The 14,527-nt window shown below is 46.2% G+C and overlaps 1 protein-coding gene across 1 annotated transcript in view; it reads right to left on the bottom strand.

Moving 5' to 3' along the window:
• Positions 1-5,106: 5,106 nt before the first annotated feature.
• Positions 5,107-14,527, bottom strand: part of LOC119929546 (metabotropic glutamate receptor 6-like) — a 47,433-nt gene continuing 38,012 nt past the window's right edge. Inside the window, exons 18-19 of the mRNA XM_038747719.1 lie at positions 11,680-11,881; positions 5,107-5,190 (exon numbers count right to left, since the gene is read on the bottom strand). Coding sequence (XP_038603647.1) covers positions 5,168-5,190; positions 11,680-11,881 — 225 coding nt within the window. The 3' untranslated portion in view covers positions 5,107-5,167. The remainder of the gene's footprint in view (positions 5,191-11,679; positions 11,882-14,527) is intronic.

Below are 14,527 nucleotides of genomic sequence, written 5' to 3'. Positions count from 1 at the left end.
GGTGAGAAGTGGGCAGAGGGCCCTCAGCCACCGGATTAGCGGCCACCGCTGAATAATCTGCCATCGTAGGCCAGGTTTTGCTCCCCTGTTCAATCCCATACTGTCCGCTGATTAGCTGCCACCTGCTTGCCTGCTGTTGCTTCAGACTGGGCCTCGTTCCCACCAAAGCCACACAGAGAAGCAGATTGGTGCAGCAGTGAGCTCACATCCTCACCCCAGCGCTTAGAACAGTGCTCTGCGCGTAGTAAGCGCTTAACAAATGCCATCATTATTATTATTATCAGCTCCCGTGCCAGGGAGAGGACGAGACCAAGGCCCCTTCCCGGAGCTGTGTCTGTCCCTGGCATCCAGGCCCTCGCTCCGTGGGGCGTACAGAAAAGAGAAACAGGAGCTGGTGACTGACGGCGCCAAGCCCGCTCTGGTTCCCCTCGGGCAGTTGGAGTGGCACAGTTGAGGCGTCTCCAGCCTGGTATAGAGTGGGGTAGGGACGAGGGGAAGAATTCGTACTCATCACTGCTCCTTTCTGCCTCTGAAGAGCTTCAAAGTACCCCGACTGAGGACAAAACAATCCCTCTCGCCGTCTTGTATTCCCGCTGGTGACAAGCGCTCTCCCAGTTGCGGCACCTGCCGCCGCGTAGCTCCGTGGGGAAGGCGGACTGCCAGAAACGTGCACGCTTCTCCCCGACACAAAGCCCAGGGTCACCAGCTTCTCGCCAGCGAGGCCCGAATCATGGTGGTTTAGATATTTCTGCTCTCTCTTCGATATTTTTACCTCTGGTTGCATCCAGGGCCCCCCCTCTCCGGCCTGAGGGATTCCTAAGGCGCCTCTTCTCTCCCTCATGAAGGCAGAAAATAGCAATGGTTTCTACGTAGGAAAAAGATTATTTATTGCAGCTGCCCATCTTGGTTCTGCTGATGGCTCTAGAGGAGGGAGGTGGAAAGGTCACAGGCCGGGGAAAGAAGACGGGGAAGGTGGCGGAGAGGCTGGGAGGACCCTGTACTCTTTTTATTATTATTATTATAGTAGGGGCCACCCCCGGGGCTGCTTCTCTTCCACCATTATGATGTCCGATCAGAGGGTCCCCTCTCTCTCCGCCCCACCAGTGTTGGACTGGACAGTGGGGGGAAGTGCCCCAGTGGGTCATCAATACAATGAATGCAACTAAACAGCCTGTGGGTTATGTCCAACCCAATTACTGTGTAACAATAATAATAATAATGACGGCATTTATTAAGCGCTTACTCTGTGCAAAGCACTCAGTGTTGGCCTGGACAGTGGTGGGAAGTGCCCCAGTGGGTCATCAATACAATGAATGCAACTAAACGGCCTGTGGGTTATGTCCAACCCAATTACTTCGTAATAATAATAATAATGACGGCATTTACTAAGCACTTACTCTGTGCAAAGCACTCAGTGTTGGCCTGGACAGTGGTGGGAAGTGCCCCAGTGGGTCATCAATACAATGAATGCAACTAAACAGCCTGTGGGTTATGTCCAACCCAATTACTTTGTAATAATAATAATAATAATGACGGCATTTATTAAGCGCTTACTCCGTGCAAAGCACTCAGCGTTGGCCTGGACAGTGGTGGGAAGTGCCCCAGTGGGTCATCAATACAATGAATGCAACTAAACAGCCTGTGGGTTATGTCCAACCCAATTACTTCGTAATAATAATAATAATGACGGCATTTATTAAGCGCTTACTCCGTGCAAAGCACTCAGTGTTGGACTGGACGGTGGTGGGAAGTGCCCCAGTGGGTCATCAATACAATGAATGCAACTAAACAGCCTGTGGGTTATGTCCAACCCAATTACTTTGTAATAATAATAATAATGATGGCATTTATTAAGCGCTTACTCTGTGCAAAGCACTGTTCTAAGCGCCGGAGAGGTTACAAGGTGATCAGGTGGTCCCACGGGGGGCTCACAGTCTTCATCCCCATTTTACAAATGAAGTAAACTTGTACTTCCCAAGCGCTTAGTACAGTGCTCTGCACACCGTAAGCGCTCAATAAATACGATCGAATGAAAAAGTAACTGAGGCCCAGAGAAGTTGTGACTTACCCAAAGTCGCACAGCTGACCGTTCATTCATTCAGTCGTATTTATTGAGCGCTTACTGTGGGCAGAGCACTGTACTAAGCGCTTGGGAAGTCCAAGTTGGCAACATCTAGAGACGGTCCCTACCCAACAGCGGGCTCACAGTCTAGAAGGGGAAGACAGAGAACAAAACATATTAACAAAATAAAATAAGTAGAATAAATATGTACAAATAAAATGAATAAATAAATAGAGTAATTGGTGGAGCTGGGATTTGAACCCCTATCCCAGTGCTTAGTACAGTGCACTGCACACAGTAAGCGCTCGATAAATACGATCGAATGAAAAAGTAACTGAGGCCCAGAGAAGTTGTGACTTGCCCAAAGTCGTACAGCTGACCATTCATTCATTCAGTCGTATTTATTGAGCGTTTACTGTGGGCAGAGCACTGTACTAAGCGCTTGGGAAGTCCAAGTTGGCAACATCTAGAGATGGTCCCTACCCAACAGCGGGCTCACAGTCTAGAAGGGGGAGACAGAACAAAACAAAACATTAACAGAATAAATAGACTAAATATGGACAAATAAAATGAATAAATAGAGTAATTGGTGGCGCTGGGATTTGAACCCCTATCCCAGTGCTTAGTACAGTGCCTGGCACATACTAAGTGCTTAACAAATACCACAGCTATTGTTATGTGGAGTCACTGCACTTAGCAGTGTGTGGCTCAGTGGAAAGAACACGGGCTTGGGAGCCAGAGGTCATGGGTTCAAGTCCTGGCTCCGCCAATTGTCAGCTGTTTGACTTTGGGCAAGTCACTTAATTTCTCTGGGCCTCAGTTACCTCAGCTGTAAAATGGGGATTAAGACTGTGAGCTCCACGTGGGACAACCTCTCCAGTGCTTAGAACAATGCTTTGCACATAGTAAGCACTTAATAAATGCCATCATTATTATTATTATTATTGGGCAAGTCACTTAATTTCTCTGGGCCTCAGTTACCTCAGCTGTAAAATGGGGATTAAGACCGTGAGCCCCACGTGGGACAACCTCTCCAGCGCTTAGAACAGTGCTTTGCACATAGTAAGCACTTAATAAATGCCATCATTATTATTATTATTGGGCAAGTCACTTAATTTCTCTGGGCCTCAGTTACCTCAGCTGTAAAATGGGGATCAATCAATCGTATTTATTGAGCGCTTACTGTGTGCAGAGCACTGTACTAAGCGCTTGGGAAGTCCAAGTTGGCAACATCTAGAGACAGTCCCTACCCAACAGTGTGTGAGCCCCATGTGGGACAACCTCCAGCGCTTAGAACAGTGCTTTGCACATAGTAAGCACTTAATAAATGCCATCATTATTATTATTATCTTCTAGACTGTGAGCCCACTGGTGGGTAGGGACCGTCTCTAGATGTTGCCAACTTGTCCTTCCCAAGCGCTTAGTCCAGTGCTCTGCTCACAGTAAGCGCTCAATAAATACGATTGATTGATTCTAACCTTCAGGGCTTAGTTTTAGATGTTGCCAACTTGTACTTCCCAAGCGCTTAGTCCAGTGCTCTGCACACAGTAAGCGCTCAATAAATACGATTGATTGATTCTAACCTTCAGGGCTTAGCTTTAGATGTTGCCAACTTGTACTTCCCAAGTGCTTAGTCCAGTGCTCTGCACACAGTAAGCGCTCAATAAATACAATTGATTGATTCTAACCTTCAGGGCTTAGTTTTAGATGTTGCCAACTTGGACTTCCCAAGCGCTTAGCACACAGCAAGCGCTCAATAAATATGACTGATTGATTCTAATCTGCACACAGTAAGCGCTCAATAAATACGATTGATTCTAACCTTCAGGGCTTAGTTTTAGATGGTGCCAACTTGGACTTCCCAAGCACTTAGTCCAGTGCTCTGCACACAGTAAGCGCTCAATAAATACGATTGATTGATTCTAACCTTCAGGGCTTAGTTTTAGATGTTGCCAACTTGGACTTCCCAAGTGCTTAGCACACAGTAACTGCTCAATAAATATGATTGATTGATTCTAATCTGCACACAGTAAGCACTCAATAAATACGATTGATTGATTCTGACCTTCAGGGCTTAGTTTTAGATGTTGCCAACTTGGACTTCCCAAGCGCTTAGTCCAGTGCTCTGCACACAGTAAGCGCTCAAATAATACGATTGATTGATTGATTCTAACCTTCAGGGCTTAGCTTTAGATGTTGCCAACTTGGACTATCCAAGCGCTTAGTCCAGTGCTCTGCACACAGTAAGCGCTCAATAAATACAATTGATTGATTCTAACCTTCAGGGCTTAGTTTTAGATGTTGCCAACTTGGACTTCCCAAGCGCTTAGCACACAGCAAGCGCTCAATAAATATGATTGATTGATTGATTCTAATCTGCACACAGTAAGCGCTCAATAAATACGATTGATTGATTCTAACCTTCAGGGCTTAGCTTTAGATGTTGCCAACTTGGACTTCCCAAGTGCTTAGTCCAGTGCTCTGCACACAGTAAGTGCTCAATAAATACAACTGATTAATTGATTCTAACCTTCAGGGCTTAGTTTTAGATGTTGCCAACTTGGACTTCCCAAGCGCTTAGTCCAGTGCTCTGCACACAGTAAGCGCTCAAAAAATACGATTGATTCTAACCTTCAGGGCTTAGTTTTAGAGGCCAATATATTTTTTTTTAACTCCCAGAGGGAAGAGGTGGTTCCCCATCTCCCCTCACTTTGGGTAGCCCAGGATACTTTGGGGGGTTGAGGGGAGCTTGGGCTCAGCTATAAGGGGGAGATAACTTTATAGCTCTACTTGTACATATCTATTACTTTAGCTTTACTTGTACATATCTATTCTTTTTATTTTACTTTGTTAGTATGTTTGGTTTTGTTCTCTGTCTCCCCCTTTTAGACTGTGAGCCCACTGTTGGGTAGGGACTGCCTCTATATGTTGCCAATTTGTACTTCCCAAGCGCTTAGTCCAGTGCTCTGCACACAGTAAGCGCTCAATAAGTACGATTGATGATGATGATAACCAAAAGGAGGACACTCGAAGGGAGACAGAAGTCGTCTGCCCCACTCTCCCTGTCGCTGCAGCGTGCGGGGCCCTCCGTCCACGTCTGGTCTGCTAGGTCAGTCGGGCTGGGAGGGCTGGAAAGGATGAAGGAAGCGTGTCATTGACCGCGGAAGGCCGGCTGGAAAACCGTCCCGCCCTCTCCCGATCAATCAATCGTATTTATTGAGCGCTTACCATGTGCAGAGCACTGTACTAAGCGCTTGGGAAGTCCAAGTTGGCAACATCTAGAGACAGTCCCTACCCAACAGTGGGCTCACAGTCTAAACCCCTCACGGTCTCCCCCTCATCCCCCTCTCCATCCCCCCATCTTACCTCCTTCCCTTCCCCACAGCACCTGGATATATGTATATATGGTTGTACATATTTATTACTCTATTTATTTATTTTACTTGTACATTTCTATCCTATTTATTTTATTTTGTTGGTATGTTTCGTTCTGTTCTCTGTCTCCCCCTTTTAGACTGTGAGCCCACTGTTGGGTAGGGACTGTCTCTATGTGTTGCCAATTTGTACTTCCCAAGCTCTTAGTACAGTGCTCTGCACATAGTAAGCGCTCAATAAATACGATTGATTGATTGATTGATTAAACCCACCGCGGCGTCTGGATGCCCCCCGAGAGTCCTCAAGCCACGTATCTCCCGGGTGACTCCGGGCAAGTCGCTTCTCTGGGCCTCACTTACCTCACCTGAAAAATGAGATTTCCATTTATTTTGTTGATGGCGTGCCTGTAGCTCTGTTGGCTCTGACGATTTTGACACCCATCTACGTGCCTTGTTGGGTCGTCTGTCTCCCCCTTCTCAATTGCGAGCCCGTTGTTGGGTAGTCAAGTGCTTAGTCCAGTGCTCTGCACACAGTAAGCGCTCAATAAATACGATTGAATGAATTGAATGGAGTTGGGACCGTCTATGTTGCCGACTTGTAGTTCCCAAGCACTTAGTACAGCGATCTGCACACAGTAAGCGCTCAATAAATACGATTGAATTTAAGCGCTCAATAAATACAATTGAATGAAGTTGGGACCGTCTCTCTATGTTGCCGACTTGTAGTTCCCAAGCACTTAGTACAGTGCTCTGCACACAGTAAGTGCGCAATAAATAGGATTGAATTTAATTTAAGTGCTCAATAAATACGATTGAATGAATTGAATGGAGTTGGGGCCGTCTATGTTGCCGACTTGTAGTTCCCAAGCGCTTAGTACAGCGCTCTGTGCACAGTAAGCGCTCAATAAATACGATTGAATGAATTGAATGAAGTTGGGGCCGTCTCTCTATGTTGCCGACTTGTAGTTCCCAAGCGCTTAGTACAGCGCTCTGCACACAGTAAGCGCTCAATAAATATGATTGAATTTAATTTAAGGGCTCAATAAATACGATTGAATGAATTGAATGGAGTTGGGACCGTCTCTCTATGTTGCCAACTTGTAGTTCCCAAGCGCTTAGTCCAGTGCTCTGCACACAGTAAGCGCTCAATAACTAGGATTGAATTTAATTTAAGCGCTCAATAAATATTATTGAATGAAGTTGGGACCGTCTCTCTATGTTGCCGACCTGTAGTTCCCAAGCGCTTAGTACAGTGCTCTGCACACAGTAAGTGCTCAATAAATGCGATTGAATTTAATTTAAGCGGTCAATAAATACGATTGAATGAATTGAATGAAGTTGGGACCGTCTCTCTATGTTGCCGACTTGTAGTTCCCAAGCGCTTAGTACAGCGCTCTGTGCACAGTAAGCGCTCAATAAATACGATTGAATGAATTGAATGAAGTTGGGGCAGTCTCTCTATGTTGCCGACTTGTAGTTCCCAAGCGCTTAGTACAGCGCTCTGCACACAGTAAGCGCTCAATAAATATGATTGAATTTAATTTAAGGGCTCAATAAATACGATTGAATGAATTGAATGGAGTTGGGACCGTCTCTCTATGTTGCCAACTTGTAGTTCCCAAGCGCTTAGTCCAGTGCTCTGCACACAGTAAGCGCTCAATAACTAGGATTGAATTTAATTTAAGCGCTCAATAAATATTATTGAATGAAGTTGGGACCGTCTCTCTATGTTGCCGACCTGTAGTTCCCAAGCGCTTAGTACAGTGCTCTGCACACAGTAAGTGCTCAATAAATGCAATTGAATTTAATTTAAGCGGTCAATAAATACGATTGAATGAATTGAATGAAGTTGGGACCGTCTCTCTATGTTGCCGACTTGTAGTTCCCAAGCGCTTAGTACAGTGCTCTGCACACAGCACTCAATAAATACGATTGAATTTAATTTAAGCGCTCAATAAATACGATTGAATGAATTGAATGAAGTTGGGATCATCTCTCTATGTTGCCGACTTGTAGTTCCCAAGCGCTTAGTACAGTGCTCTGCACACAGTAAGCTCTCAATAAATACGACTGAATTTAATTTAAGCGCTCAATAAATACGATTGAATGAAGTTGGGGCCGTCTATGTTGCCGACTTGTAGTTCCCAAGCGCTTAGTACAGCGCTCTGCACACAGTAAGCGCTCAATAAATACGATTGAGTTTAAGATTCTGAGTCCCCCATGGGAGATGGATTGGGTATAATCTGATAACCTTGTGTCTATCCCAGTGCTTAGAACAGTGCTCGGCTTATAATAAGTGCTTAACAAATACCATAATTATTAATGTCTGCTGTGAGACCTTGGGCAAGTCACTTAATTTCTCTGAGCCTCAGTTACCTCATCTGTAAAATGGGGATTAAGACTGTGAACCCCACATGGGACAACCTGATCACTTTGTATCCCCCCCCAGCGCTTAGAACAGTGCTTTGCACATAGTAAGCGCTTAACAAATGCCAACATTATTATTATTATTATTATTATTATTATTATTATTATTATTCTCCCTCCCCTCAAAACCAGCCAACTCATTGTCCCCATCCCCCCCGCCCTACCTCCTTCCCCTCCCCACAGCACCTGTATATATATTTGTACAGATTTATCACTCTATTTTACTTGTCCCTATTTACTATTCTATTAATTGTGTTAATGACGTGCATTTGGCTTTAATCCTATTTGTTCTGACGACTTGACACACCTGTCTCCATGTTTTGTTTTGTCGTCTGTCTCCCCCTTCTCGACTGTGAGCCCGTTGTTGGGTAGGGACCGTCTATGTTACCGACTTGTAGTTCCCAAGCGCTTAGTACAGTGCTGTGCACACAGTAAGCGCTCAATAAATACGATTGAATTTAAGATTCTGAGTCCCACGTGGGAGATGGATTGGGTATAATCTGATTACCTTGTATCTATCCCAATTCTTAGAACAGTGCTTGGCTTATAAGTGCGTAACAAAGACCATAATAATAATTATTATTATTCCTCCCCTCAAAACAAGCCAATTCATTCTCCCCTCACCCCGCCCTACCTCCTTCCCCTCCCCACAGCACCTGTATATATGTTTATACAGATTTATCACTCTATTTTACTTGTTCATATTTACTATTCTATTTATTTTGTTAATGATGTGCATCTAGCTTTAATTCTACTCTGACACCTTGCCACCTGTCTCCGTGTTTTGTTTTGTCGTCTGTCTCCCCCTTCTCGACTGCGAGCCCGTTGTTGGTCTCTAGATGTGGCCGACTTGTAATAATAATAATAATAATAATAATGGTATTTGTTAAGAGCTTACTATGTGCAAAGCACTGTTCTAAGCGCTGGGAGGGGATACAAGGTGATGAGGTTGTCCCATGTCGGGCTCACAGTCTGAATCCCCATTTTACAGATGAGGGAACTGAGGCTCAGAGAAGTGAAGTGACTTGCCCAAGGTCACACAGCAGACATGTGGCGGAGCCGGGATTCAAACCCATGACCTCTGACTCCAAAGCCCGGGCTCTTTCCACTGAGCCACGCTGCTTCCCTATAATAATAATGGCATTTATTAAGCGCTTACTATGTGCCAAGCACTGTTCTAAGCGCTGGGGAGGTTCCAAGGTGATCAGGTTGTCCCACGGGGGGCTCACAGTCTTCATCCCCATTTGACAGAAGAGGGAACTGAGGCCCAGAGAAGTGAAGTGACTTGCCCAAAGTCACCCAGCTGACAATTGGCGGAGCCGGGATTTGAACCCACGACCTCTGACTCCAAAGCCTGGGCTCTTTCCACCGAGCTACGCTGCTTCTCTAAGTTGGGAACTTGTAGTTCCCAAGCGCTTAGCACAGCGCTCTGCGCACAGTCAGCGCTCAAGAAATACGATTGAATTTTCGATTCTGGGTCCCAGGTGGGGGATGGATTGGGTCTAATCTGATTAACTTGTATAATAGTGATAATAATGGCATTTATTCATCATTGCCATCACCAATCGTATTTATTGAGCGCTTACTATCATCATCATCATCAATCGTATTTATTGAGCGCTTACTATGTGCAGAGCACTGTACTAGGCGCTTGGGAAGGACAAATTGGCAACATCTAGAGACAGTCCCTACCCAACAGTGGGCTCACAGTCTACAAAGGGGGAGACAGCGCTTACTATGTGCAAAGCACTGTTCTGAGCGCTGAATCTATCCCAGCGCTTGGCGTATAAGTGCTTAACAAGTGCCATCATTATTATTATTATTATTATTATTATTATTATTATTCTCCCTCCCCTCAAAACCAGCCAACTCATTTATCCCAAAGGGTCTCCTTGTTGGGGGCGTAGCGGGGAGGAGAGAAGCAGAGGCGGACGGAAAGATGGACTTGGGTAGGGACCGTCTCTATATTTTGGCAACTTGTCCTTCCCAAGCGCTTAGTCCAGTGCCCTGCACACAGTAAGCGCTCAATGCTTAACAAGTGCCATCATTATTAGTATTACTATTATTCTCCCCTCAAAACCAGCCAACTCATTTATCCCAAAGGGTCTCCTTGTTGGGGGCGTAGCGGGGAGGAGAGAAGCAGAGGCGGACAGAAAGATGGACTTGGGTAGGGACCGTCTCTATATTTTGGCAACTTGTCCTTCCCAAGCGCTTAGTCCAGTGCCCTGCACACAGTAAGCGCTCACTGCTTAACAAGTGCCATCATTATTAGTATCACTATTATTCTCCCCTCAAAACCAGCCAACTCATTTATCCCAAAGGGTCTCCTTGTTGGGGGCGTAGCGGGGAGGAGAGAAGCAGAGGCGGACGGAAAGATGGACTTGGGTAGGGACCGTCTCTATATTTTGGCAACTTGTCCTTCCCAAGCGCTTAGTCCAGTGCCCTGCACACAGTAAGCGCTCAATGCTTAACAAGTGCCATCATTATTAGTATCACTATTATTCTCCCCTCAAAACCAGCCAACTCATTTATCCCAAAGGGTCTCCTTGTTGGGGGCGTAGCGGGGAGGAGAGAAGCAGAGGCGGACGGAAAGATGGACTTGGGTAGGGACCGTCTCTATATTTTGGAAACTTGTCCTTCCCAAGCGCTTAGTTCAGTGCCCTGCACACAGTAAGCGCTCAATGCTTAACAAGTGCCATCATTATTAGTATTACTATTATTCTCCCCTCAAAACCAGCCAACTCATTTATCCCAAAGGGTCTCCTTGTTGGGGGCGTAGCGGGGAGGGAGAAGCAGAGGCGGACAGAAAGATGTACTTGGGTAGGGACCGTCTCTATATTTTGGCAACTTGTCCTTCCCAAGCGCTTAGTCCAGTGCCCTGCACACAGTAAGCGCTCAATGCTTAACAAGTGCCATCATTATTAGTATCACTATTATTCTCCCCTCAAAACCAGCCAACTCATTTATCCCAAAGGGTCTCCTTGTTGGGGGGCGTAGCGGGGAGGAGAGAAGCAGAGGCGGACGGAAAGATGGACTTGGGTAGGGACCATCTCTATATTTTGGAAACTTGTCCTTCCCAAGCGCTTAGTCCAGTGCCCTGCACACAGTAAGCACTCAATGCTTAACAAGTGCCATCATTATTAGTATTACTATTATTCTCCCCTCAAAACCAGCCAACTCATTTATCCCAAAGGGTCTCCTTGTTGGGGGCGTAGCGGGGAGGAGAGAAGCAGAGGTGGACGGAAAGATGGACTTGGGTAGGGACCGTCTCTATATTTTGGAAACTTGTCCTTCCCAAGCGCTTAGTCCAGTGCCCTGCACACAGTAAGCGCTCAATGCTTAACAAGTGCCATCATTATTAGTACTACTATTATTCTCCCCTCAAAACCAGCCAACTCATTTATCCCAAAGGGTCTCCTTGTTGGGGGCGTAGCGGGGAGGAGAGAAGCAGAGGCGGACGGAAAGATGGACTTGGGTAGGGACCGTCTCTATATTTTGGCAACTTGTCCTTCCCAAGCGCTTAGTCCAGTGCCCTGCACACAGTAAGCGCTCAATGCTTAACAAGTGCCATCATTATTAGTATCACTATTATTCTCCCCTCAAAACCAGCCAACTCATTTATCCCAAAGGGTCTCCTTGTTGGGGGCGTAGCGGGGAGGGAGAAGCAGAGGCGGACGGAAAGATGGACTTGGGTTGGGACCGTCTCTAGATGTTGCCAACTTGTCCTTCCCAAGCGCTTAGTCCGGTGCTCCGCACACAGTAAGCGCTCAATAAATACGATTGTTTGGTCTGGTACCAACCTGGCCCCCTCCTTACCGTCGTCCTCGCGTTCTCCTCCTTCGCCGTCCGCACTGGGAGAGGCCCCGGAGGCGGCCTTCTTGACGCTGCGCTTTCTCTTCTGCACGTTCCGCTCAGGGTGGAAGACGATGACGTAGACCTTGGGCACGTACAGCAGGCCCAGGGAGACCGAGGCGCTCAAACTCATGGACACGGTCAGCGTCGTCGTCTGGATGTAGATCTGCGGCCGCCCGTGGGGACAACAGAAAGGCCCGGTCGTCGCGGGGGGCACAGCACCAACTGCTCTTCCTCCGGGCCAGCGCGATTCTCCGTTTCTTCGGGTCCGGGGTCCACGGTCCCGGCCCCCCGTCTGCTTGGTAGGAGAACGCTGAGCTTACCCAGTCACAGGATGGGGGAGACCTCAATCAATCAATCAATCAATCGATCGTATTTATTGAGCGCTTACTGTGGGCAGAGCACTGGACTAAGCGCTTGGGAAGGACAAGTTGGCAACATATCATCATCAGCAATCGTATTTATTGAGCGCTTACTGTAGGCAGAGTACTGGACTAAGCGCTTGGGAAGTACAAGTTGGCAACATATCATCATCATCAGCAATCGTATTTATTGAGCGCTTACTGTGGGCAGAGCACTGGACTAAGCGCTTGGGAAGTCCAAGTTGGCAACATATCATCATCATCAATCGTATTTATTGAGCGCTTACTGTGTGCAGAGCACTGGACTAAGCGCTTAGGAAGTCCAAGTTGGCAACATATCATCATCATCATCAATCATATTTATTGAGCGCTTACTGTGGGCAGAGTACTGGACTAAGCGCTTGGGAAGTCCAAGTTGGCAACATATCATCATCATCATCAATCGTATTTATTGAGCGCTTACTGTGGGCAGAGCACTGGACTAAGCGCTTGGGAAGTCCAAGTTGGCAACATATGGAGACGGTCCCTACCCAACAGTGGGCTCACCGTCTAAAAGGGGGAGACGGAGAACAAAACCAAACATACTAATGAAATAAAATAAACAGAGCCCATAATGGTCAGCTGTGCGACTTTGGGCAAGTCCCAACTTCTCTGAGCCTCAGTTATTTTTTCATTCAGCCATATTTATTGAGTGCTTACGGTGTGTGGAGCACTGTACTAAGCGCTTGGGAAGTACCAGCGCTTAGAATAGTGCTTTGCACATAGTAAGCGCTTAACAAATGCCATTATTATTATTATTATTATTATTATTACAAGTTCACTTCATCTGTAAAATGGGGATGAAGACTGAGAGCCCCCCGTGGGGCCACCTGATCACCTTGGAACCTCTCCGGCGCTTAGAGCAGTGCTTTGCACAGAGTAAGCACTTAATAAATGCCGTCATTATTATTATTATTACAAAGTAATTGGGTTGGACATAACCCACAGGCTGTTTAGTTGCATTCATTGTATTGATGACCCACTGGGGCACTTCCCCCCACTGTCCAGGCCAACACTGAGTGCTTTGCACAGAGTAAGCGCTTAATAAATGCCGTCATTATTATTATTATTACAAAGTAATTGGGTTGGACATAACCCACAGGCTGTTTAGTTGCATTCATTGTATTGATGACCCACTGGGGCACTTCCCACCACCGTCCAGGCCAACACTGAGTGCTTTGCACAGAGTAAGCGCTTAGTAAATGCCGTCATTATTATTATTATTACAAAGTAATTGGGTTGGACATAACCCACAGGCTGTTTAGTTGCATTCATTGTATTGATGACCCACTGGGGCACTTCCCCCCACTGTCCAGGCCAACACTAGAGCGCTTTGCACAGAGTAAGCGCTTAATAAATGCCGTCATTATTATTATTATTACGAAGTAATTGGGTTGGACATAACCCACAGGCTATTTAGTTGCATTCATTGTATTGATGACCCACTGGGGCACTTCCCACCACCGTCCAGTCCAACACTGAGTGCTTTGCACAGAGTAAGCGCTTAATAAATGCCGTCATTATTATTATTGTTACAAAGTAATTGGGTTGGACATGACCCACATGCCGTTTAGTTGCATTCATTGTATTGATGACCCACTGGGGAACTTCCCACCACCGTCCAGGCCAACACTGAGTGTTTTGCACAGAGTAAGTGCTTAATAAATGCCGTCATTATTATTTTTATTACAAAGTAATTGGGTTGGACATAACCCACAGGCTGTTTAGTTGCATTCATTGTATTGATGACTCACTGGGGCACTTCCCACCACTGTCCAGTCCAACACTGAGTGCTTTGCACAGAGTAAGAGCTTAATAAATGCCATTATTATTATTATTATTGTTATTATTATTTCACAGCATGAATGCTTACTGTGCAGAGCACCATACTAAGCGCTTGGAAAGAACAACTCTCCAGCCCGCAGCCTCCCTGCCTCTGGTGCTAACCTCCTTCCTGGGCCTCGTTCTCGCCTGTCCCGCCGTCAACCTTAAGCGCTTGTTATGTACCAAGCGCTCGGATAGATACAAGCTAATCGGTTGAACACAGTCCATTTCCCACAGGGGTCTCGCAGCCTTAATAATAATAATGATGATGGCATTTATTAAGCGCTCACTATGTGCAAAGCACCGTTCTAAGCGCTGGGGAGGTTACAAGGTGATCAGGTTGTCCCACGGGGGGCTCACAATCATTCATTCATTCATTCAACCTATTTATTGAGTGCTTACTGTGTGCAGAGCACTGGACTAAGCGCTTGGGAAGTACAAGTTCATTCATTTCCCACATGGGTCTCACAGCCTTAATAATAATAATAATAATAATAATAATAATAATAACATTTATTAAGCGCTTACTATGTGCAAAGCACCGTTCTAAGCACTGGGGAGCTTACAGGGTGATCAGGTTGTCCCAC

Source organism: Tachyglossus aculeatus, chromosome 6 (genome assembly GCF_015852505.1).
Source record: "Tachyglossus aculeatus isolate mTacAcu1 chromosome 6, mTacAcu1.pri, whole genome shotgun sequence".
NCBI classification, from domain to species: Eukaryota; Metazoa; Chordata; class Mammalia; order Monotremata; family Tachyglossidae; genus Tachyglossus; species Tachyglossus aculeatus.
This window is presented reverse-complemented; position numbering and strand designations above follow the sequence as displayed.